This window comes from Trichosurus vulpecula, chromosome 1 (genome assembly GCF_011100635.1).
Source record: "Trichosurus vulpecula isolate mTriVul1 chromosome 1, mTriVul1.pri, whole genome shotgun sequence".
NCBI classification, from domain to species: Eukaryota; Metazoa; Chordata; class Mammalia; order Diprotodontia; family Phalangeridae; genus Trichosurus; species Trichosurus vulpecula.
This window is the reverse complement of record NC_050573.1, coordinates 349,447,910-349,473,801: the sequence shown is the minus strand read 5'-3', so window position 1 is coordinate 349,473,801 and position 25,892 is coordinate 349,447,910. Positions and strand designations below refer to the sequence as shown.

Here is a 25,892-nt window from a genome sequence, read left to right as displayed (position 1 = left end):
CACCTTCTGGTCCTATTTTTGCTCTCTGGAGCACCATGCAAAAAAAGGTCTATGGGCTCTTGAGAGTGACAATATATCAAGTATCCATAAACTGTAGTCTCTCTCTTCCAAGTTCATCACAAGCTAATTTTGTGATTCTCCCCATACTATACACAGTCAAGCAAAACAAATTTCCATACTGGACACACCCAAAAATGTCTCATTCTGTATTTGTACTCTAAAATCATGGTTGACCAAGTCTCCCAAAATTGTCTTATAAGGTTGCTATTATTATTATACAAATTGTTCTGACTTTGCTCACTTAATTTTGCATCAGTTTGTACAAGTTTTCCAGCTTTTCTGAAACCATCGCTTTCACCATCTTATAACACAACAGTATTTACATTACGTTCCTATACCACAATTTACTTACTCATTCCTCAATTGATGGGCACCTCTTTTGTTTCCAGTTCTTTCCCACCACAAAAAGAGCTTTTCTAATTATTTTTGCATATACTGCTCTTTTTCTTTTTTTTTTTAAATGTCTTTGGGGTATAGACATAACAGTGGTATTTCTTTGTCAAAAAAGATATATAGAGTTTATCATATCTTTTTGCTCATAGTCTTAAATTAGATCTTTGTAATTTGGCAAGGTGCCCAAATATCTAACCTTAGGCCCACAAAGTTTCATTTTAAGAAAAACAGGAAAACAAGAAATAAACTGAGTATAAATTACCTTAAAATCACTTTGCTTCTTTATTGCATATGGGCTGGATTAGATCACTTCTGAAGGTTCTATACAACTCAATTACTTACTTTTTTTTAACTGGGCTTTTTAACTAACTCAGCTGATATAGAAGACTTCTATAAGGTGGAAGTATTATTCATTTTCACACATTGTGAAATACAGTCCTTTCAAATGAAGTATCTAGGCTCTTTCTTTAACCAGTATATTAAAAATCTGTAATTGCATTGGAAGGAACCCTCAGAAGTCATTTAATTTAAACCCTAAGCGTATGAAAGATCTCATCCCCGATAAGTCATTATCCAGCTTCTATCTAAAGACCTCCATGTAGATCGAAGGTATGTAAAGCTAGAGTCCCCATAAAATGAAAGCTAGATACTATTCCATCTTTCTTTATTTCATTTCTAGCTCAGGCTGAAATGTTAAGTATTTTGCAAACCTCAGTATCTGTGTCATCCCCCTTTCCATCTAGATTCCCTTATGTGAGGGCTCAGATGTACATATGGGCAGGACAGCAAGGCGAAAAGGTGAAGAGAGATTGACTTTTAAGCCACAGAATCTCCAAGATTCCCTGATTTGGGAAACAGGAATGAAAATAAAGGGAAGATATCTGAAGTTGTGAGGAGAACAGCCTGGGCAGACCTTGGGGCACTTAATGCAGCCAACAAAGAAGAACTATTCTACTGTTCAAGACGAGGGGTTTCTAGGGCTTCTGCTGTGGTTTCTAGATTCTTAAGCCACTAGGAAGACACTCTTTTTCATTCCTACTTTGCTCCTCATTCTTCAACCATCTGAAGAGTAAAAACAGTCCAGACCTGTGACTTTTCTGATCAACTCTATGAGAACTAATGTGGATTAGAGAAAGACTCCCTGCCCTATCCTTTTCTGGGATAGGGCTGAACTACCAGGAAAGGAAAGAACTCTTTACTTGGTGACAACAGGGTCATCCTTGGCTTTTCCTTCCTTGTAGCTCCTAGAAGTAGGAGGGTGAAGGAGAATAGGGAAAGGTGACAGGTTACAGCCTTGCTAAAGAATTAACCCCAAAAATGTAGATGCAGTATGGAAATCCCAGATCTCAATCCACCTGTTCCCTGACCACATCCTCACAATACTCTTGGGACCAAGGGGGAAATTGATTGTTGACAGAAACTTAGCAATGTGTGGACCTCATGAGCTACCATTAACCAGTTGTGTCATTTCATTTCTCTGGATCTCAATGTCCTTTTTACTCATTAGAATATAAACTTCTTCTGGTAAAGAACAGCTTCATTTTTGCCTTTGTAGTCTCAGTGCCATGTATTTTACACTTGATACTTAATAAATACTGGATGAATTAAACATTAAAATGAAAAATGGATTGGGGGAAAGGCTATGCTGGAATTCAATTTCTAGTGTCCCTTTCAAATTTAATATTCTTGTCAGTCCATGTTTAAAAAAACAAAACTTACAGATTCAGTTTCGCTAACCAAAAACTGGTGAAATTTTTCCAGCTGTGGAGACTTCCTCAAGATTTTTCGACTCAGATTTGTATGCCATGCAAGCTCTTCTGGGTACCTAATAAAAACAAAAAGAGTTGGAGGTATTTGGTAATCTCAGTCAAGTGATCAAAAATGATTAATATTAAATCAGCAGCTTATTTTTTCAAAAGATAGTTCGGTAACTTTGTGGTCTAAAAATAGATAAGCTAAAAAATGTCTAAAACTACCTCTGAAATATAAAGAAGAATACTATAAAGCATAACATTCTAATAAAATGCCTTTCAATGAAACTGTGAAAAGAAACATTTATTAAACATTATTTTGTACATTTTCATTTCTGAACCATACTGGCTTTCTACAGAATAGAAAATTCCACACAATTTATTTTACTGTTTAGCAAGTTCTAAAAGAGCCTGCTTAAATCTGTGAAGCTAGACTGAATATAGTCTGTAGGACTATACTTCAAAAGCTGTGTGCTGTACAGCCAATAATTGGTAAGGAGCCTCTCCAAGCTAAGTCTTTGTAAGGCAGTCACCACCAGACTGTCTATGATGCCTGTCCAGCTTGGTAAAGCTTTCTAGAGATCACTCTCATGGCATTAAAACCAAGGGTCACCTCTACAGCACAAGTGCCTCAAGTGAAGATCTTGGATAGAGGACTGCTTACAAGTAACACAATTTTGTGGGTGTATAAAATATGACTTTTAATGAGTACCTAATTATACTCCATTTTTTTTTACGGTGAAAAGATCCTGGTAATCACGGGCATCCGACACAAAAGGAGAGTAGAGTTATGAAGATTTAGTTGAGTGCATTCTGCCTTCTTAATGTATAAACTTTCAATACTTATGACATTTTAGACAGTGAACCAATTTTAGATATGAGGCAACTTAGATCTAAACAGCTGATTTTGAATTTAAGCTTCTTCATTATGTAGGTTTTTATAATGTTATAATGATGTACATAGCGAAGATTTCCCCTCCAGGATATCCATTCAATAACAGAGGCCCAAGTCACCCTATTGTTAAAAACAAAAAACATAAAACACAGTTCTGGGAAAATCCAGGTCTGGAAGTATGAGAAGCAATTGTCCCTAATAACTATACTTATTCAGTACTGATTTGAAATGCTTTTAGGATAAAAAGGGCTTCATTCTAAACAATATATGTGAATCCCTGGATATGCCTTAATCTGAAAGAGTAAATAATGGAGATACCATAGATAAATGAAATTCACAGATAATTTGAAAACTTTTCTTATTATTTTCTGCCATCAGATATTGTCAAATCCTATAATGTTTTCTCTGACTTAACTATGCTTCATCTTTCTGGGAATCTGGCACCATCAACTAAAACCTCTCCGTCTACCCTCCATTAATGATCTTGACTTCTCAGCCAATTCTTTCGGTTCTTGACTTCTCAGACCATAGTCTAGTTTTTTGATGGCTCCCTTTTTCCTTCAATATTCCTTGATCACTTGTTTCATGATGTTATTCCTCTGCACAAAGAGCTTCAATCATTTCCTACTCTTTAATGTAGCGCTTAATAATTGATTTGGCCATAGAACACTTAAGCTCGCAATACATAGCCCAGATTTTGGTGTGAGAGGACAAAGGATTATGGAATTACTTTTAAGATAAATGTACAGGAAGAGATTAGAGACATTTTACACAAAAAATTATGCCATACACTATTCACCAATACTATCTGTGTTGCTTTCATCTCTCCAACCAGACCAACCTTTTAATCCCTCATATACTTCTTTTCTATATTCCATAGTACTTAATGAGATGCTAAACGCATACATGGTAAAAATATGTATGTAAAAGCCTAAATAATGAATTTCAAACTTCTTCACCTCAAAAAACTTAACTGAGTCAAATAAATTTGCTTCTAATTTCATGATTGCTTCTTCAATTTGATGAAGATGCAATGGAACACTGAAGTGCTCAACAAAAGAAAAAAAGAGAAAAAGTAGGTAAAAATAGTCAACAAGAATAAAGTAAAATCCACGAATATACAAGAGCTATCTGATGACAATCAGCCAATAATAACAATAAGTAATGATGATGATGATGATGATGATGACGATGATAATAGCTGGCATTTATAGAGAACCTACTATGACCCAGGCACTATGCTAAGCATTTTGTTCTACAAATATTGTCTCATTTTATCCTTTTGACACAGCTGAGAAAAGTGAGAAACAGTTATGTGACTTGCTCAAGGTCATACAACTCTAAGTGTCTAAGGCTACATTTGAATTCAGGCCTTCGACTCCAGCACTTTATCTGCTCTGCCACCTAGATGGCAAGTGAAAAAGGGGGAAAGCAAAAACTAAGGATCTCTAGAGAAAAAAATATTTATTTTACAATTTATATTTTCAGTCTTCATTAACTATTATAAGCATCTTTACAACTCATAAAAAAGAACCTAGATATTTCAAAATTGATCAACAACTAGAAGGCATCATTGCATAATAAAAGGAACAATGGATTTGGAGTCAGAAATCTGGGTTCAAATCTAGGTTCTACCATCTATACAATGTCACAAAAATAACATCATTTAATCTCTTACGATTTGTTTCCTAGTCTAGGAAATACAAGGAAGTTAGACAAGATTAATTCTGTTGCTCCTTCTAGATTTAGATCTATGAATGTAATACTTTGTTTTTCCTTAATATTCTATTCATCAAAATAGCCAGGCCAGAATCTTAATTTGTGTTATTTCAATTTTAAAGGATTACTTTTTAAATTTTATTTAACTAAATAATTTCCATGCAAAGCGTTGTGAAGGAGTATGTCAAGGTCTCTTCCCAAAAAGTACTTATTATGTCAAACTTACCTTAATCTAATGGAAGTAGTATATGACAGGTGGCAAAGAAACGGTACAAATAGCAGGAGGAAAAAATTCTCTCCAGGATGTACTGGCCCAGAAGTCAGAGGGGGTAATATGGGGGCAGAATAGGATAAAAGATTTCAGAGCAAGCATGTGCAAGTAAGTTCTAGAAACAGTGGGAGTACTGGTCCAAGAGGAATGGGGGCAGAGACATTAAGGATGTCACTCTCTAAAGTTAGCAAGAAATTGAATTAAAGTGTTACAAAAGACAGGCTGCAAAAGTAAGCTACAGTCATTCTGCCAAAGACAGTGAATATTAGACTGTCTATATGGCATTACAGGTAATGAAACCAGTGTCTTTGGGTCTTAGATTGCCTTTTAAACAATACTAGAATTTAACAGTTATGCTAAAGCATATCATTGCTTTGAATTTAACTAGACATCTTGAACAATGGATGAAATTTGGCTCTTGATAGTTACACAGAAAATATGAAATTAAACTAGAATGCTTGGCACTGATAAGAATTTTATGAATTCAGTTATATTTGAATTACCACAATTCACTGACTGTGCCTGGGAAGTCTCAAATAACTGTGTCTTTCCTCTCTGCCCCTTACATCCTTCCTCATCTTTTATCTTAATTGTTATGTAACTTTTTTGTTTTTAACTGTTATATAACTGATATCAATTATTTTAATATACACCTTCCCCATATATTAACAAATTTTCATGCAAGCTTATAATCATTTTTAGTATAATTTAATGTAAATCAGTTTCCCAACTCAAAAAAGTGAAGACCACGTATGGAAGCTGTGGTGACAGCATAACAAACAGAAAGTAATCAATCAGGCTACCAAAAAAAAAACATCTTTTAGTTGCAAAGATTACTGTAGAGAAGAATCAAACATACCAACAGTAGCAATGATTAAAATACCAAAGGAACCAGAAATAAGAAACTTGATTTTACATACCAGCTTAAAGGCTGTGGTACTTCAACTTTCTGACCATCCACCACCAAATCCTCTAGTTCCTTGAAATACTTGTTCTTCAGGCAATGGAGAATTTCCTTTGCATGGCTGTGGAGAGGAGGCAAATAGTTTAATTGTTGTTGGCTTGATTTAGAAGAAACTTAACATTACTTTCTTCCCTTAAGAAATGTTTCAAAACATTGTCAAACTAAAGCAAACTTTTTTTATGCTTGAAAAGAAGGCACTTGTCATTTTTATCACTGCCCTTATTGAGGGAAAAAACCTAAACATTTCCCATTTTCTTGCTACTTTAGAGGTGATAAGTTTAAAACATACTTCATTACTACTTTCTAGAATTATTCTTGTACTACTGTTTCTATGATTCAAACCTTTCAGACATAAAAACAGAAGGCAAAAAAGACAGTGAGGAAAAATTCTGCCAGGGTGCATTAATTCTGCAATTCTTTTTCCCAAAGCCAAAGAATTAAATTATCTATCCTCCAGATAGTTTTTAAAATTCTCTTTTCATTTTAGTTCATATTAAGATCATTTTCTCATTAATAATTTTTTTCTGGGGGTAGTAATATTTTTAGTTTTGTTCGCTTAACTGATATATGTGATTATAGTCTAAAAATTAATGACCCCGTATTTCCTACTTCGATTGATATCGTTAGTTCATTTAAAGCTTCTTGGCACTAGTAAGAATATAACAAATAGAAAATAGAACAGATGGCCCATCATTCCAAAACCTCCATTTTCATCACCAATGATAGTGGAATTACAATATTTGGACTCTAAACACTTCAGTATCCAACGTGATTGTAAGATACTAAAAATGGCAATTAAGAAAATAGAATTGGGAAGAATTAGACCAAACCAAGTACAAAGGGCAAATCCAAAGCATTGTGGGATCATTTTACAAACTTTCTTAGGGAAGATGCAGACAGCAACAAAAAAAGGTTGTCAAGAGGACATCAATATCCATCAAGCCATATGACACCTCCCTTATGTTTACAGATATCTTTATGGGAATGATCAAGTTAAAATAAAATGATCAAGTAAATTAGTGTGGCATATTAAGTCTATCAGAGTTGTACTTGCAAAAGAGTAATGACTCTGGAGTCAGTGGAGACCTAGAGTCAAATTCAACTGTTGATGCTTATTACCTGTATGACCTTTGTGCCAAGTTCACTTCCCCAGGCCTGTTTCATTAACTGTAAAATGAAGAGATTGGACTAACCAGTCTGATGTTCCTTCCAGCTCTAGACTACATTCCAGATGAGAAATGAACAAAGAGCTTTCACAAATAAGTTTCTACAGCAGACCACTACTACTTCATGTTGGCTATAGGAAAACACTATTGGGTTCATTAATTCATTAAAAAACACATTTGACTCAGTAAAACAGAATGCAGCCTTAAAGGCTTTCTGCCAACAAGGAACATCTCATATTAACATCACAGAAGACTGAAAAATACATTAGCTGTGATAGCCCTTAACAAATACTTATACCAACTAACCAAGAAAACAAGATGTATGATGGTCAAAGGTACTTGCCACTGTCATGGATAGTAACATCCCATAAAAATTTCAAAAGAGGGATTCTCTTGTAAGATCGTGATGTCCTCCAGCTGCTCTCTCCCTTATGAATGATATTGTGAAAAGCACATCAAAGCCCAAAACACAGCAGCATCTCCTTATGAGGCCTATGACCTCTCAACAGATCAATTCACAGAGTAAAAATAAACTGGACCAAAAATGCTTAGTGCCCAGTCTAAGGTATACAACTGAATAACTAATGTGTCAGTATAGATATATGCACACAGAGAATGAGTTAGGCCCAGAAACTAATAAGAAAGCTGGTTGAATGACATTTGGAAAACTATGCATGTCAAAGTTGCCTCACTGCCCCAAGACCAGCTTTGAAACGCTCACATAGGTAAGTAGACGCACACACACCCCACCCTCCAGAAACACAAAATCATGGCTGACCCAGAAAAAAATGCAATATGGATATATAAGCAGGTTTCAACACATTACTGAGCCTTAAGAGCATCATAACCGAAGGGATTATCAGCCAGGATATATATAAGGGGAAAAGGCGATAGTGATATCATACCGGGGGCAAGGTTTATCATGTACCAGCCCGGCGGTCCATATAAAGATGAAAGGCACATTGGACCTCTGCAGATGACAGGGTCAGGAATATCGTAGAACAAAAAGGCCTGGAGAGGTGGAAGAAAGTGCGTGTTGAATGTTTACGGTAACAGGGTATAGGATAGTATTTACATCAACTCAGAATACAAAAGCACGATGGTCAAACCGCTGATCATGCTCTGTGCAAAGTGCAAATCGTTAGAAGACAACTTTTTAAAAATTTATGTTGAGATTAATTTTTTTCTAAACCACCACTACACAACTTCATATTTCCCTCAGCCCTCAATGCACACTTGTCATTTTTCGCGCTGCTCACTGGACTGAATTCCCAAAGGGCGTTTAAGGTGCAAACCATCTCTCCGCCCACTCCCGGGCATGCCCACCCGGGCCGTACCATTTGTATCCAGTGATTCTCAGAGTGGCCGGGAGAGGCTCCCGGAGGGCCTGCATGAATTGCTCCCACTCGCCTTCGGGAACGATTTTCAGCTCCTGGTAGTAGTGTTCAAACAACTTGTTCTCTTTGACGATCTCGGGGTAACCGCCCTCCCAGCCCTAAAAAAAGACAAAAAAAAATGAATGTATTCGCGGCTATCCTAGAAGTGCTGCGAGTTCCCGGGGATCCGGGACGGCAGGAGCGCAAGGAGCCGCGGACCACTGCTCCCCCACCGCGGCCTCCAGCCCATTTCTCCCATGGCCTGGTCCCGTCTGCCCCACTCCCAACTCCCCCCAAGAGCACGGCCCTTACAGACTTATCCCGCTTCCCGTCCCCGTCCGCCGCGTCCTCTCTCGACTCCGGGCGTTGCTGCTGCAGCTGCGAGCGCCGCCGGTTCCGATACCGCCGGCCCATGCTGCCGAGCTCAGCTACCACACGACGCGCCACGAGCTTCAGAATGATGCCGCCTGCTCGTCCCACCGTGAAGGGGGCCTTCTCCTTAGGCCCCAGCCCAGGCAAGCGTCGACTACGTAAAAGCCTATGGATAGAAGTGGGGGGGGGGGGGGGAATCCCCAGAAACCCCCAAACCTTACTTCTCCGCTGGAAAAAGCCCTTGGAAAGGCCGCACTGTTTTTGATGGCAGGTAACCGTAAGAACGAAACCCCAAAATGTCTTTTCTGTGAAGGAGTTTGTTTTGCAGGCACTGCCTTGGGCACCCTAAAGCTGGGGGCGCAGGCGTAGTGCTGTTCGGCTGGTGGGTGGGTCTGGAGAGACCGGCGGAGCGACTTGGGACGGCAAGTGACTTAGAATTACCGGCATTTTCTGATTTGCTCAGATCTTCTGAGGGCGGGGGCTGGGGGTATGGAAGGGAGGAGAGAAAGGGGGCTCTGTCGTCCAATAGAAGGCCTTCCTCCAGAGTTAAAAGGACCGCTTGTCCAATCGATGTCGTCGGTCCCTGAACTCCTGATCCTTGGCCCCTCCCCTCAGCTACAGTATTTGAAATAACCTTCGCACCTTTTCTAGCCCGCTCATTTAAGTTTTGCCCCGCCTTACTTTCTGCTTGTCACTTTACCCTTGCCTGGCTCCTGCGCCAGAATAAAACCGAGACCTCGGATCCCAGACCCGTGCTTGCTCCGTCTACCCTCGCGCAGGGACGTTGCTAGACCACCCTAGTGGATCGTCCTGGGCTTGGCCGTGACCCGAGCCCCTGCCCTACCTCCGGGACCATGACGTTCGCTGAGGCACCAGGGTCCCTGGAAACGTGCTTCTTAATTGTAGCGCTCTTCGGGTTGTTGATCTGCGTACTGCAGTGGAACAACGGGTTGCCCTACGGCCGCCACGCCAGAGCCAGATTCGGCCCGCCTCTGCCGGCGAAGCTGGCGTGGAGCGTACAGGAGCTGCCGTGCTTGCTGGTGCCCCTCTACGTGGTCACTTGCACCCCGGCCCAGCGCCTCAGCCACTGGCCCAATCGCATCCTCCTGGCCCTCTTCATCATCCACTACTTGCAAAGGTAACGACGTGCGCACCCACCTCTTCTCCCCTCACACCGCCTCCTTTTCTTCTACCTCCCCTCTCCCCAAAGGAACCCGGGGTGTCTGGAGTCGGGGGTGATCTCCAGCCCGTCTAAAAGCGTCCCCCCGACCCCGGTGAGTTTTGCTTCCCAGGAGGAGGCGAAGGAGAGACCGGGTGTCAAGAGCGTTCAAATGAAAGGAGAGAGCCCCGGGACACTGACGGAGGAGTTCGATTTCTGTGGCCGCCAGAGGCAATTTGGCTCCTGTTTTGTCATTGTTATGTGTTGTCCAGCCACAGAATCCTCTTCCTGAGGACACGCGGTGCCCGGCCCCGGAGCCTCACCTGAGAGCACACTCCACCCCATTTAGTAAATCTTTGCCAGTCTTTTTAACCTCACCTTTTAAATTCACCGTAGGGGTTGAAGGGTAATTTCTCGTTTTCTTTGGCCGATTTGTCACGAGCAAGTTAAGACATGAATCGCGATGTCACTAACCTCTTCGAAAACAAAAGACCAATAGCAGTGGCCAAGAAATTGATGCAACGTCAGCCTTCTGGTGATGAGCCTCCCTGTACTTAGCTAGACTTTGGCGAGGTGACTCCCGTCAGTTGCAAGGACCATACAGGAAGCTGTTATAGCATGATAGAACCTACAGTGATTAGTAGAGTTTATGCTCTGGTGGGATTGCCTTAGAGAACCAAGGCACAGTAAGGCAGTAAGACTTTGAGAGTGGGGTCCCTTCCAAACTAGGGATCTGGATAGACTTGATAAACAACTTCACAAGACTAGCCTAGAAACCTGAAGGTGGCTGGAAAATGTTCAACATCTGTGACATGTTTGTCATAACTCACAGCGTCTATCACCTTTAGTTATTCTGAAGTTTGTATGTCTGTCTCTAATAGTTTACTTACCTGTTTGCTTGTTTTCCTCCAGTAAATCAAGCTGCTAAAGGCAGAGAATTTTGTTTTTAACTTTGCATCCCCATGACCTAGCACAATGCCTGGCATTTAGTGGATAATTAATAAATGCTTGTTGAATTTAAGAGACTTGAGAGAGACTGGAAACGGGAAGATCAGTTAGGAAACTACTGAAAGATTCAGGCGAGAAGAAGTGATAAGTATTTGAATTAGGGTAGTGTCATCCTTTGGAATGGAGAAAAGGGAAAGAATATGAAATGTTATTTCTTCCAATAAATATTCCTATTTGACCAAACACGTTTCTTTGTGGTATGCAGTACTGAGGGTTCAAATGAAGAAGAGGAGGAACAAGGTTATCTTGGTTAAATGGTCCAGTTAGTATTTGTTCATCATTGGAATATTTGTGTGTTTGAAAATACTGTGTTTAGCTTTGGCAAAATAGAAGCAAAGTACTTTATTTCTTTGTATTAGTCAACTTTGTCTTGCTCCCATATTCAGAAGACTTGTAAAACTTAACATCAAATTTAGGCAGATAAATGTTTATTGTTAACAGTCTGCCATCACTTTGCACATTTAATATATTCCTGAAAACTTTTGTCTGTAAAGTAAATTAATATACAATCATTAATTTCTTGTTGACATACATAGGAAGAGGCAACATGATACAGTGGAAAGTGCTGGATTTGGAGTCAAAAGACTTGAGTTTGAATCCTGCCTCTCTGTAACCCTGGGCAAGTCACCTAACCCTGTTTGCCTCAATTTCCTCATCTATAAAATGAACTGAAGAAGGAAATGGCAAACCCTTCTAGTATCACTGCCAAGAAGATCTCCAAGAGTCGGACAGGATTGAAATAACAACACCACAATGAGAGCTGGACTTAGATGGTTTCTAAGGTGCTTTCCAGCTCTTAATCTGGGATCTTAAACTCATTCTTAAATGTTTCCCCACAGAAAATACTTTTGGCAGCAACATCTTTTGCAATACAAAATGCTTAAGAATCTTAGTTTAAGGAGCACAGATAGCTTCTCAACTCATATACCACTTATTCATGATTAATGGCTGCATAAAATCCCTTTCCTTCCCTTTTCCCACATCCTTCTCCCTTGCCTTTTCCCCTTTACCAACTATTGGAGACTAGTAACCCTTCTCAGTCACAACATCATGCACCCTTCATTAAGTTTTATTATTATTATTATTTTATTAAGTTCAGCTACTGAGGAAGTAGTGAAGGAATAAAAAGAATATGGCAGGGTCATTATCTTCATAGTTTGTAGCCTAGTCTTATAGCCAGCTTCGTCCCATAGCCTAATATGGAAGATAAGCCATGTACAAATAATCACAAAGTAGAGTACAAAAGTGTGTTGAGAGGGGTATAATGTGATATGATTGTTCAGAGAAGGACAAGAATTACAGAACGTGCACAAAATTTTAGAACTGGTAGGGATTCCCAAGGTCATGTAGCCCAAGCCATTGATTTTATTAAGTCTACTAATGCCAGAGAAATCTTGATGTGCCTCATTAGTGGAAATGTCATGACTAGAACCCAAGTTACCTTGTCTCTTTCTACTTACTACAAAACCTGTGTGGGCAAATAGGAATGCTATTGCTTTGTGAAGGACTTTTTCCTGCAGTGCAGAGAAACCTTGGAGCTCATTCACACCATGGAAATGGTTGTCACTGACCCAAGATTGGTGGAATAATCCAAACCTAGTTTGAGCTCTAGGGAGGGAATGTTCAGTCTGAGCAAGGAAAAAGGAATAACCACGGGACATGCAGAAACCTATCCAAATATGAATGTCACATTGCTCACTTTCAGTTGTCTATGTAAAGTTTTTCTTTAAGTTGTTGTATAGTAATGTACATACAGCTTGCCAAATCAAAGCAGCTGTCCTCCATTTTTGGAGACTTTTATTTAGAAAATAGAAATGTTGGCTGATATACTCAGTAAACAAATACATTCCATAGGAAACAGAACCTGTGGAAAAACCATCCAGTGTTACATAAAACCAGCTACTGTATCAAATGTGCTGATAGGAATGCAGATATAAATAAACTTTCCAATGTTCTATGTTTAAAGGTTAAAAAAAACCCACAAGGTATATTTTATTTCCCAAGTTTAAAATCCAGCTTTTAGTTTACTAGTTAGTAAAAAGAGAAAACAGAGAAATTTTTAAATCCGGCTCACAAAGTTGGAAAGGACCTGGAGGTCTTTGATCCAATCTGTAATGAATCAATAATCTCTTAGTAGACAAGAAGTCATTCAGCCATTGCTTAATAACCTTGAGGGATAGGAGCAGAGACTGAGGAATTTACACCATCCAAAGAAATCAGCTATGCTTGTATTTCATAGCTGCTCTTTTAACATTTAATAGCACTGCAAGTATTGAATTCTTTGTTATCTTTAAGTACTCTTTTCAAAATCTCTCAAAAAGAGCATAAAATGTCCTTTTTTCTTGTGAATTATTTTTAACTGTTATACCTGTAATTTTTTACAAGTTTCTGAAGTTTTCTGAAGCTATAGTGTTAAAGAATATATTTATTTTGATAATTGAACACCATCAGTCCTGTTTCCTCCCTCCCTCCACACGTACATGTGTTTTTCTGCAAATGTACTATATAGGGTATATAATAATTCACTACTATAGTCAGTCAAATCATATCATTAGGCAACCTGGCTTCAGTGTTTATTTTCCAAATTAAAAATAAAACAAGAATATTCATTTTGTAAAGCTTCCTTAAAAGTATCATTTCTAGGAATCAGTATTGTAAGAAAAAATCCAAAATAAATGAACATGCATGACTCTCAGTACCAGTTATCTTGGTGATGCGTATCCTACTTATACTTATAAACCTCCCTAAATATTATGATGAATAAGCTGGTTACTCTGTGAAAAAGACAGGGTTTTGTAAACCATTTTAATGGTGAGATTTTCCAATGATTTTAATTCCTCCTGTTTCATACTCTCATCATAGAGACTCCTTAAATTTTTGTTATCATACACAAAAAGGAATCTTCAAATGTCATTTAGTACAACTTGTTACTAAACAAGAATTCCTTCTTTATACCTGACAAGTACTCATTCAGTCTTTGCTTGAAGATTTCTAGATAGAGCATTTATTAGGTGCTTACTATACTTGCCAGGCTCTGTGCTAAGCACTGTAAATACAAATACAAATGCACTTGCCCTTAAAAAGATTACATTTTAATTGAGAAAGACTATCGATTGCATAAAATTGAAAAGTTTTTATGTGAACAAAATCAACACAGCTAAAGTTAGAAAAGAAGCAATCACAGGAAACATTTGCAATAAGTATCTCTAATAATAGTCTGCTAGCCATCATATAGAGAGAATTTTTGCAAATATTTAAGAACAAGAGCTATTGGCCCATTGTATCTCAGCAGGCTCCACCACATTACACTATAATCCCACCTGTGTTACCACTAGCAGCTGTAAGCATCTCACCCCCTTTCTTTAAGTACTTACTGGAGCCATAATTAAACCAGTACTGCCATTGTTACTGTACCATAGTAAAAATAGCTGCCTCTGTCTACCACAATTACTAACCAAATTTCCACCTTCTGCAAGAAGATACTTCTTAATCTTAGTATCTCTCCTCTGAGACTACCTCCAAATTTATCTTGCACATATCTCAGTTGTATATAATTGTTTGCATGTTATCTCCTCTATTAGATTGTGAGTTCTTTAAGATCAAGGGTCTTTGTTTTTAGCTTTCTTTTTATCACCAGCACTTAGAACAGTGCCTGTCACCTAATAGGTACATAATAGGTACAGTGCTAGTTGACTGACTTACTCCCCTTTATGTGTTGTCTCCCATATAAGGATATCAGCTCCTTTTGGGGGAGAAACGGTCTTTAGTTTTAGATTTCAATACCATTGCCCAGTGCTTGGGAAATAGTATAATTAAGTATTCTATATAATAATACATTATTTCTATATAAGTATAATAAATACTTCAATCTTTTCAAAGATAACAAGGACAAATGTTTTAGCTGTGCTGGGAAAACCGATTCATTGTTGGCCCTAAGAATGTGCCTGATCTGGAAAACAATTTGTTACTTAAAAAAAAAAATCATTGTGTGATCCAGCCATTCTGGAGAGCAATTTGGAACTATGCCCAAAGGGCTATAAAAATGTGCGTACCCTTAGACCCAGTAATACCACTTCGAGGACTGTATCCCAAAGAGATCACACAAGGGGAAAAGGGAGCCATATGTAGAAAAATATTTATAGCAGCTCTTTTTGTGGTAGCAAAGAACTGGAAATCAAGGGGATGCCTATCAATTGGGGAATGGCTAAACAAGTTGTGGTATATGAATAATGGAATCCTATTGTGCTATAAGAAATGAGGAAGATAACGGACTTCATAATAACCTGGAAAGAACTATATGACATGATGCTGAGTGAGAGGAGCAGAAACAGGAGAACATTGTTCACAACCACAGACATATTGATTCTGTGATGACTAACTTTGATGGACTTGGCTCTTCTCAGCAATACAAGGTTCAAAGACAGCTCCAAATGACTCATGATGGAAAGAGCTGTCTACATCCGGAGAAAGAACTATGGAGTTAGAATGCGGATCGAGGCAAACTATCTGCTCTCTTTTTTTTTCTTTTTCTCTTTTTTTCTTTCTTTTTTTTCTGTCTCGTCTTTTTTGGTTTTGTTTCTTCTTTCTCATGATTCACTCCATTGATCATGGTTCTTCTTTACGGCTTAACTATTGTGTAAATATGTTTAATGTGAAGGTGTATGTAGAACGTATATTGGATTCCTGGCTGTCGTGGGGGGAGGGGAGGTAGGGGAAGAAAATTTGGAACTCAAAAAACTTGTGGAACTGAGTGTTGTAAACTAAAAATAAAAAAATCTTTAATTTTTTTTTTAAATCATTGACATATACAATGTACAGTGTACAATCTAGTATTTATTACCAGCTAGGGAAGTCAATACAGAAGGAATAAGATATATGTAGGTGTGTATATATGCATGTATATATACATATATACACATATACATGTGTTTGTGTATATGTATACACACATGTATGTATGCACACGTGTGTATATATAAATTTAATATATTAATTACATAGCAATAATATTTCTAATTAGCATAATATGCCAGTAATATGAAATGTATATTATATTGATATATAATACATGTTATATATGTGTGTGTGTATATTTTATACACACACATATAGATATAGTATAGCAGCACTTTTTATGGTTGCAAAAAAACTGGAAACAAAATAGATACCCATCAGTTGAGGTATGGCTAACTAAGTTGCGGTACATACATGGAATGGAGTATTACTGTGCTGTATGAAATGAACACAGGTAATACAGAGAAGCAGGAGACTTGTATAAACTGGTACAAAATGAAGTAGGCAGAACCAAGAAAAGAATATACCTAAGCCATAACATCAATGTAAGTGGAAAGAAAAACAAAACAATCAAAATGACCAGTGTGAAATTAACATGACCAAACTTGGCTCCAAAGAGATACGCCTCCTTTCTTTACAGAGGTTGAGGATTAGGGGTATGGAATATTATATGGAATGTCAGATTTGGGTTATGTGTTGGTCAGTTTTGCTGAATTGCTTTTCCTTCATCTTTTAAAAAGTCTTTGTTATAAGAATTGCCCTCTGGGAGGGGGTGGAATATATTGGAAAGTGTAAAGTGATTTTAAAAAAAGGTATCAAATTTAAAAAAATATATATATATATATATATATATATCTTAAAGAAAAGAAAAGCTTCTCAATTTTCTGTGTATGTATGGCCCTGAAAGCCTCATCTATGAATGCTCTTGGTTTAACTGGTTATTGCAATAATCTTATTTTTGCCTCTCCTGCTTTTCAGTGTTGGGGAGGAAGGGCAGTATTATATGCCAGGACAACTAGGGCTTACTGATAATTGTTATATTCGTATAGTCATGGGATTTTCTAGCATTTGTAAAGCATGCCTCAGATGTTTTTGTTTTTGTTCTCTTAATTCTCAAATAAAAACGAATAGGGAGAGGTAGGAGGAAGAGAGAACAATGGAGCTTGCCCTCAGTGTTGTGCTGGACAGTTCCTCTTGTGATGTGTGCAACAGTGTGTCCCACTAATAAGAGACCACCTGTGGCAATACTCCCTTGACCTTTGAATACCAATAAGTTATTCTGCTCTTTGAGCAACACCTCTTCCCAGGTCTCTGAGCTGAGATCACAGCTCATTTTACACCAAAAACTTGCTTCTCTATGACATACAGTGACTTTAAGCAAAAGGAAAACAATACCACCTCCCATCCTCAGTGTTAAGGTTTTTGAAACACTAACCACACAGCCAAACTCATTAGGAATAGCTATCAGCTTGAAATTTCACACCTATTCAAAGTAGTTGAGGATCCTTTTTTTAAAAAACTAACTTTTATATAGTGCTTTACAATTTTCATCTCATTTGAGATCTTTATTATCCCAAATTTAGAGATGAAGAATCTGGGGCAAACCATTAAGTGATTTGCCTAGGGTCACACCGCTAGGAAGTATGTGATGAGGGATTTGAACTTGGGTCTTCCAGACTCCAGTCCTGGGGCTATATCTACTGCACCGCTAACTAGTTTTCCCTGAAGGCCTGTCTCAAACTAAGGTATCATCATCATCATCATCATCATCATCATCAACTGTTCCTAAGTTTCCCCTCTGCCTTCAGGGCATAATTCTTAAAACTCTAGACACGTTCACATCTCTTTATAGTTGCTTTATTGCGTGCAAGAGCATGCTTTACTGTCATTTTCCTTATTTTTTTTCTTTTTTTATTTAAATTTATTTTTAGTTTACCACACACGGTTCTACATAATTTTGAGTTCCAGATTTTCTCCCCTCCCCAAGATGGCATGGAATCTCATATAACTACCATGTATAACTTCACATTGAATTAATTTATACACTAGTCAAGTTGTGGAGAAGAATTATGACCAATGGAATGAATCATGAGAAAGAAGAGACAGAACCAAAAAAGAAAACACAAAAACAAAAGAGAAGAAAAAAGGTGAGCATGTAGTGCACCTCAATCTGTATTCAAACTTCACAGTTCTTTCTCTGGATAAAGATAGCATTCTCCATTGTGAGTCCCCTGGAGTTGTCCTTGCACCTTTCGTTGCTGAGAAGAGTGAAGTATGTCAGGGTTGGTCCTCACGGAATCCATATATCTGTGGTTGTGTACAATGTTCTCCTGGCTCTGCTCCGCTCCCTCAGCATTATGTCATGTAGGTTTTTCCAGGTTGTTATGAAGTCCGTATCATCCCCATTTCTTATGGCACAGTAGTATTCCATTACCTTCATATAGCACAGCTTGTTCAGCCATTCCCCAATTGATGGGCACCCCTTTGATTTCCAATTCTTGGCTACCACAAAAAGAGCCACTATAAATATCCTTGTACATATGGGTCCTTTTCCCGCTTGTGTGATTTCTTTGGAATACAACCCTAGAAGTGGTATTGCTGGGTCAAAGGGTATGAACATTTTTATAGCCCTTTGGGCATAGTTCCAAATTGCTCTCCAAAATGTCTGGATCATCTCACAACTCCACCAGCAATGTAACAATGTTCCAATTTCCCCACATCCTCTCCAGCATTTATCATTATCCTGTTTTGTCATTTTAGCCAATCTGACAGGAGAGATGTGGTATCTAAGAGTTGTTTTGATTTGCATTTCTCTAATCAGTAGTGATCTAGAGCATTTTTTCATATGCCTGTAGATAGCTTTAATTTCTTCCTCTGAAAACTGCCTGTTCATATGCTTTGACCATTTCTCAATTGGGGAATGGCTTGTATTCCTATACATTTGACTCAGTTCCCTGTATATTTTAGAAATGAGGCCTTTATCAGAGATACTAGTTGCAAAGATTTTCTCCCAATTTTCTGCTTCCCTCCTAATTTTTGTTGCATTGGCTTTTTTTGTACAAAAACATTTCAATTTGACATAATCAAAATTATCCATTTTGCTGTCATTTTCCGTATGCAGAAGATACATCCAATTTGCTTAGACATCCTTCAGTTAATCCCTGTGGGTCAGTGGGGGACGACTCCTGGTTAAAGTGAGGTGATATGAAATATGCTGGCAGAAGCGGAGCCACTTGAAGGCCACAGGCTGTCACGTCAGGCTCTCCTTCCTTTGTATTATCCTTCTCCAGTTTCAGCCATGAGGTTATTCCATGCCAAACCTGACAACTGTACAGATAGTTCTAGTGCTAGACTGCTTAAAGTCAGTTCTTGTGGTTTGATCTTCAGATTGGATGAAACATTCTTATATGACATTTAACAAAAGAAGCTTACTTAACAGTACCATGAAGAGGACATTCAGCAAAGACACAGCATTGATTCAGGTGGTGGTAGTCCTCTTGCCTCCATACTTGCCACAGTGGTATGCCCTCTGTCAAGCTTGAGCACTGGATTTTTTTATGCCTTAGGCAATGGGGAATTGAGGTCAACTCATTGTTGTACACTGGACCTTAAGTTTCATTGACTTTAGGGAAAAACTACATGGAATAGATGTCATTCTTACCCCAAGCATTTGTTTTAAAAGAGAGGCTTGTAATGTGTATTTTTATATTACTGAAATCTTTAATTACCAACAATAGTTAATTTACACAATAACTTCAACCTTCAACCACATATTAAGATCCTATGACTTTCTTAGAATAATAGTTGTTATGTGAAACAGGGATAAGGATTTGAAAAGAAGTTTTATTTAGAATTTCATAAACTAAGTTGTTAGTATTTGAGATTTGAAGGTAGTATTAAAGTATATTGACATTAAGAGAAAACCAGTAAAGCACATAGGCTGTCTCTTAGGCATTACTTTTTCTTCCCATGTGGCCAGCCCATCTTTTTCATTAATAGGTAGGCTGGTCAGATGGATCGCCAGCATGCTCCAGTGTCATCCTCATCGTGTTCACAGGAGAGAAAGGCCTCTAGAACATTGAACACACCATCCTTGGCAAAGTAATGGGAGGAAAGGGACAAAAGGCACACAGGATGGCTAAGCATAGATAGTTTATAATTTGCACCATTGTTAAGGGCTACCCACTTTGTTGAGATCACAGATCCATTTGAATATTAAAATATCTATTTCTTCTTTTCCTTAGGTCATTAATTTTCCCCTTTCTGATTCGTGGAGGAAAGCCAGTACCAATCACCATAGTCTTGTTTGCATTCACGTTCTGTACCTTTAATGGATACTTACAAAGCCAATACTTGAGTAATTACGCAGTATACTCTGATAACTGGGTAAAAGATCCCCGTTTTGTCACAGGTGAGTCTGGTAACCAACTACATAATAAAATCGCATTCCTACAATTGAGAGCCAATATCATAGAATGTGAAGAACACCAGTCTTGGAGTCAGAAGTGGATTTCAGTCTTGGTTAGTTAACTTGTATGAGCTTTCATTTCCTCATCAGTAAAATGGGAATAATAATTCTTCCACTACCTACTTTGGGGTTAGTGTAAAAATGACAGATTTTCCTATTCTTCATTTAAGTAATAAGACATCATGGTATATGAAGACTAGATTACCTACCATCTTTGTATTTAAATTACTGGCATGGACTTCACATCAACTTTGGATAGCGTTAACTTCCTAATAATCAGAAGAGCAGTACAGAAGGCAATGGGCTGCCTAGGGAGGCAGTAGATTATCTCTTCATAGAGGTTTTCAGGTGAAGACTGGATACTTTTTGGTGTGTTATAGAAAACAACCTTGTTCAGTTAGACTGGATGGCCTTTGCGGTCCATTTCAATTGACATTCTGTAATCTGTAAACTTTGAAATGTTATATAAATATGAATTACTTTTTTTAATTGTCTAGCAAATAATTATCTTAAATTTTTCAATAGTGGACCACATAATCAGAAATCTTAGGATTGTAGGTGGAGAGATAGAAGGGTCCTTAAAGGTGATCTAGTCCAATTACCTTATTTTGCAGATGAAGAAACTGAGGCCCAGAGAATCCATATTTCATAGGCAGCATTAATTTCATTATGTAAGTAGGCTCAAAGAGAACAGAAGAAGGAAGCTTAGAGGCCAACAGTACAACCAAGCATTTTACGGGTGAAGAAACTGATGCCCATAGAGATTGAGTGACTTGCCCAAGGTCACACAGGTAGTAAACCTCAGAAGTATGTTTGGTCCTCTGACAACAGAGCCAGCGATGTACAGTTATACCATGTTGGTTAATTAATCCAAGCCTGATAATGTGACTTGTGGCAACAGTCTCTTATATGGTTAGTAGTAGAGTGCTTAGGTCCAATTACCTAACCAGGTGATGTATATGAATGAGACAACTCTGAGTTTCTTTTTTTTTTAAGCTAATAATCTCAGGCATCTGATTCATATACCGTCTGTTAGCTATTTGCAATCTAATAAATCTAGTCCTAGTTGAACAACTATTGTATTTTCTCTTTTCCCATCCTCGTCACCAAATGAAACAGTAAGGCAATAAGCACAACATCAGTGATAATTGTGAATATGCCTGTGTAGTTCTGTATCGCAAAGTATGAAAGATTCTCCATATGGAAGGTAGAAGAAGTATAACATTCATTCAGACACCAGAAAACCACCAGATAACCAAATGTTCCGGTCCCACAGCCAGTCAGCCTACTTTATCATAACGAACTTAAAACACCATACCATAACCTGCAGCCTCGCCATCTCAAAACCTCTCTGACCCCCTGCCGGGGTCTTCCCTAAAACAAACTCACAGTACAGCTCAGTCACAGCCTGTTCAGTTTGGTGGCCATTAGTAGCCATAATCTCTGTCTCTCCTCCTCTTTTCTGTCTACTTTCTTCTCTCCTCTCTCCCTCTCCCCCCCCCACGGTATCCATTTCCTGTGACATAACTTCCTTTTCCTTCCAGGAAGCTCCTCCCATCACATGTAACTTGGGCTTCCTGTGACATAAGCAGGTCACATGGCCTATCAATGGGTGGGAAAGATCTTCAAATCCAAATTGCTACTACACCCTTCCACAACTCTCTCTCAGGTCTTTTTTTTACCTCATGCATTGGACTAATTTGTGTTCTTGGAAGGTGGTTTCTAAACTGCAGAATTGTCTGACGGTGGTATTTCCAGGCCTTCTATGAGAATGATAAGGACCAGGTTAGGGTATTTCAGCCTTTCAAACAGTGCGCCTCAAAGCTAATTATGACACCGTCCTTTACATCATACTGTATAAATGACTCTCTGTACCAAGATATGAGTAGTCTGAAAAATTTTGTCCCAAGTAGCATTTGTTATCTACAACATAAGAAATAAAAGAAGGTGAAAATAAGTCAAGGAATGTAATCTATCCAATTGTTAAGGGAAAGGAAAGGAGAAACTGAAACCATTCATACATCATTCAAGAACAAGGGATACCGGCAGCAAACCTGGGTAGAAGAAAGCTCCAAAGCCATAGTTTCTACTCTGTTCTTGGACCCATAGTAAGGCCAGAGCTATTACCAACCATCTGAAAAGCCTGAGTGCATTGAGTACTATCGTTCTGAGCTTTACTAATGGTACAACTACTGCCAGGTGGGAACCTAATTTTTTTTTTTAATTTTTTCGATGAAGTCCTTAAGTTCAAACGTTTGGAAACCACTATCCTAGAAAATCTAGACAATTCTACTATCTCTTATCTGGTGCCAGAAAGATTCTGTAATTAGAACTTTAACATAAGAAATAAAATGTCTTATGCAAGGTCCCAGTAGAACAAGTGTTGGACTTAGAATTAGAAAACTGGGTTTTAATCCCAGCTTGTCCACCTACTATGTGCCCTTAGATGTGCCCACAGTGGTGTGAATATATGATGAAGTAATTGACACAAAAAGACAAAGACATGGGGCCAGGCGAGTCGTATGGTCAAGCTATAGACTGATTTTAATGAAGTTACTGACAGTATTTTATACAGGTTAATTGCTGAGTCATCCAGACTTCAAAGAAGAGTACAATAAAGCATTGGTTAAGTTTTTTATCTCCTTGTTCCTAGGAGTGAGACACTATTTTTACTCAAGGCTTACCAAATTGAAATGTTTATGTTCTCTCACATATAGATGACCAGACTGAAACACTTCTGTCATCTCCCATGTAGATAATCAGCCACAAAGGTGGGTTTTCTTTGCCAGGTCTTCTTATCCTAAAACTGGCCTTGCCGTGAATAGACCCGTTCTCAATTGACCCTGCCTTGCAGAAGTCTCAGAGGCCTAAACAGGATATAGCTGGCTCCCCACATCTCCCCCCTTTTTATTCTGTAATTTTAAGTGGATTAAACATATTAAGTGGATAAACATGCATTATCCTAAGGACACAAGGTAGACAAAAATTTACCATGACCAAAGAAAGAATATAAGGTAGTATATGGAAAATAGTCAAAATATATTATTAAATGGGTCAAATTTTTTGAAAATATCGATAATTATTTTTGCTACCCGCTCTGGATCAATACCAGGAAGAGGGGCGTTTCACTATTTCAGCATTCCAATCAATTCCCCCCCCCCCCCCCGCCCTTTCTCTTTTGTAGACACTTCACCATTATAGATACATGTGAATTCTTCCCCTTAACCATCACCCATTTAAGTAACTGGGAAGGATTGATCAACGCATTGACAAATCAAAGGGGGCAGTCCCCTTTATGGATATAGATACATAGACTCAAAAAGAAATAAAAAATGCAATTGCCTTTTTAAGTTTCAAAAAGTCTTTTCTTACGCAGCTGTCTGGCAGGGAACATCGTCAATGCAATCTTCTATCCTTGGTATTTGTTCCAGCCATCTCCAGCACAGCCTCTTCTTCTTGTCTTCTTATAGCAATCGGCTTTCTGTGCATTCTCCTACAAGAGTGAGCTTAGCACAATTTTAAATTACCATTTCTAATCCTTATAACCCTGATCATTTTTACAAACTCAAAATTTGAACCATGGCCAATTGTCATATTTAAGAAATTCACATCAGAAGCTAGTGTCTTACACTTTACATACATCCATTATTAATTTCCTCACTAGGAGGATGAGATGTCACTTAAGGAGTTAATAACAGGCTTCAGTATGTACATAAATACATTAAATTGTCAATTTTTAACACAATGTATATAGAATCTTAACCTTTTAGTCATGCCATGTTTCTTTGATGGCATTTACAAAGTAAACTACAAACCCCTTTTCCTTTTTATTTTTTTTTTTAGCATCATTAGTTGTAACAAAACTTTAGACAAGCATGATGTTAATCAAATAACAAAATAACATTCTCACATTGCTTAAGGAACATTTACAAAGCGAGCCCTAAGTGGTTCACATGCATTTCTACCCTTGTTCATAAAACTTTACCAAGTTGGTGAAAAAGTCCTTAAGTAACACTATTTCCAGAGTATTGTAACAAACAAAGTTTCTAGTTATTGCAGAACTCTTAGATATCGCAAAGTTTCTTAACATCAAAAAGATGTTATAACAGAATCTCACATTGGTAGCAGTAAGAGACTGATAACAGGAAAAATACTACTATTCTTAGAATCCTTTTTATCTATTGTACATAAACTTGCAATTTCTCAGCAAGCCAAGGTCATTGTTTAGAATTTACAAAACTCAAACAAGTTCTTTTTCTGGGGCTGATGACCTTGCCCATGCAGATAGTTTTTAGGGGCCTTGGCAATTTTACAAAATAAGGAGAAGTAACATGGTCCCCAGGAAGGGCTTAATAGAAAAACTTTGGGCCTGTCTGCTATCTTTTGCCTTTTCTCTGAGCACACTTATTCAAGGTCAAGGCTTTCTAAAAATCATGCAGAGGATTTTACAAAACTGTTCTTCATAAACTTGTTTCCCTTTCTCGGAAACAGCTTACAATTTGTCCTGATATTATTATTAATTTCTAAGTACTAAACAATTCTTAAATCTGATCACCAAACCTTTTCCACGAAATTGAAGAGAAAAAAAAGAAAACTAAACATAGTTTTGTAAATACTAGACTTAAGCTTAATTAACAATCTCACAAATTTCCTAAATGATAGCAAAACAATTAAAGACAAAATTTGGTAATTTATGATTTCTTAAATCACGATACTACAAAATATTATAAGACATGGTCAGTTAGAATGATTTAAAAGTTTTCTAACTCAGTACAATTCTTAGCCTAACAACATTTAGATTATAAAAGAAATTGCTTTTCTGACAACACAGATGATACAGTTGCTTACCAAGTTATGCAATAAGGAAAATTTTAGAAATATAACAATATCATAAACAATTACGATCTATTTAAACTTTAAAACCAAAACCAATTAATTACCATTCCGTGGCTTTACCTTAGTCAGATGTGATCCCAAGTTGCCTGATACAGAGAATCATTCACCTCACATTGAAGAAGATTCACATAAGACTAATCAATATGAAGCAATTATATTCAACTTACAATCTATATTCAAATCGCATTTATTTTTATGGCAAGCATTGTGCTAAGCACCTTTATAATCATGCAGTCTTTGTAATATCCCTGGGAATGAATTCCACCACCATGCCCTTATTGAACAGTAAACTTAAAGTAGATAGAATTTTCTTGGGGCTATGTAGTTAATAAATTTCTCAATGCCAAATAACAATATACACCTTTTTATTATTCAAATATACATTTCTAAGTTGCCTTCACATTTTTCTTGGGAAAGTTTTACAAACAGTTTGGAATCACCTATTATAAGCAGTTCGGTTTCTTACTACTACTTTTGGCCCAGGTTAAAAGGAAGCCTAAGGAATTTGAATCATTGCTAACAAGGTATAGTCAGTTTTCCCCTTCAGGCAGAGAAGTTAGACAATTAATTGAAAAGTAACAATAACTCACAATAATTAAC

The 25,892-nt window shown here is 37.8% G+C and overlaps 2 protein-coding genes across 3 annotated transcripts in view; one reads left to right on the top strand and one right to left on the bottom strand.

Annotated features, from left to right (window-relative positions):
• Positions 1-9,088, bottom strand: part of NSUN2 (NOP2/Sun RNA methyltransferase 2) — a 37,565-nt gene extending 28,477 nt beyond the window's left edge. The window contains exons 1-4 of one of the 2 annotated variants that reach the window (XM_036740141.1): positions 8,908-9,088; positions 8,557-8,714; positions 6,010-6,114; positions 2,173-2,278 (exon numbers count right to left, since the gene is read on the bottom strand). In XM_036740141.1, coding sequence (XP_036596036.1) covers positions 2,173-2,278; positions 6,010-6,114; positions 8,557-8,714; positions 8,908-9,009 — 471 coding nt within the window. In that variant the 5' untranslated portion in view covers positions 9,010-9,088. The remainder of the gene's footprint in view (positions 1-2,172; positions 2,279-6,009; positions 6,115-8,556; positions 8,715-8,907) is intronic. The other variant, XM_036740133.1, reaches the window with a different exon arrangement.
• A 537-nt stretch (positions 9,089-9,625) lies between these two features.
• Positions 9,626-25,892, top strand: part of SRD5A1 (steroid 5 alpha-reductase 1) — a 48,177-nt gene continuing 31,910 nt past the window's right edge. Inside the window, exons 1-2 of the mRNA XM_036744468.1 lie at positions 9,626-10,105; positions 20,173-20,339. Coding sequence (XP_036600363.1) covers positions 9,822-10,105; positions 20,173-20,339 — 451 coding nt within the window. The 5' untranslated portion in view covers positions 9,626-9,821. The remainder of the gene's footprint in view (positions 10,106-20,172; positions 20,340-25,892) is intronic.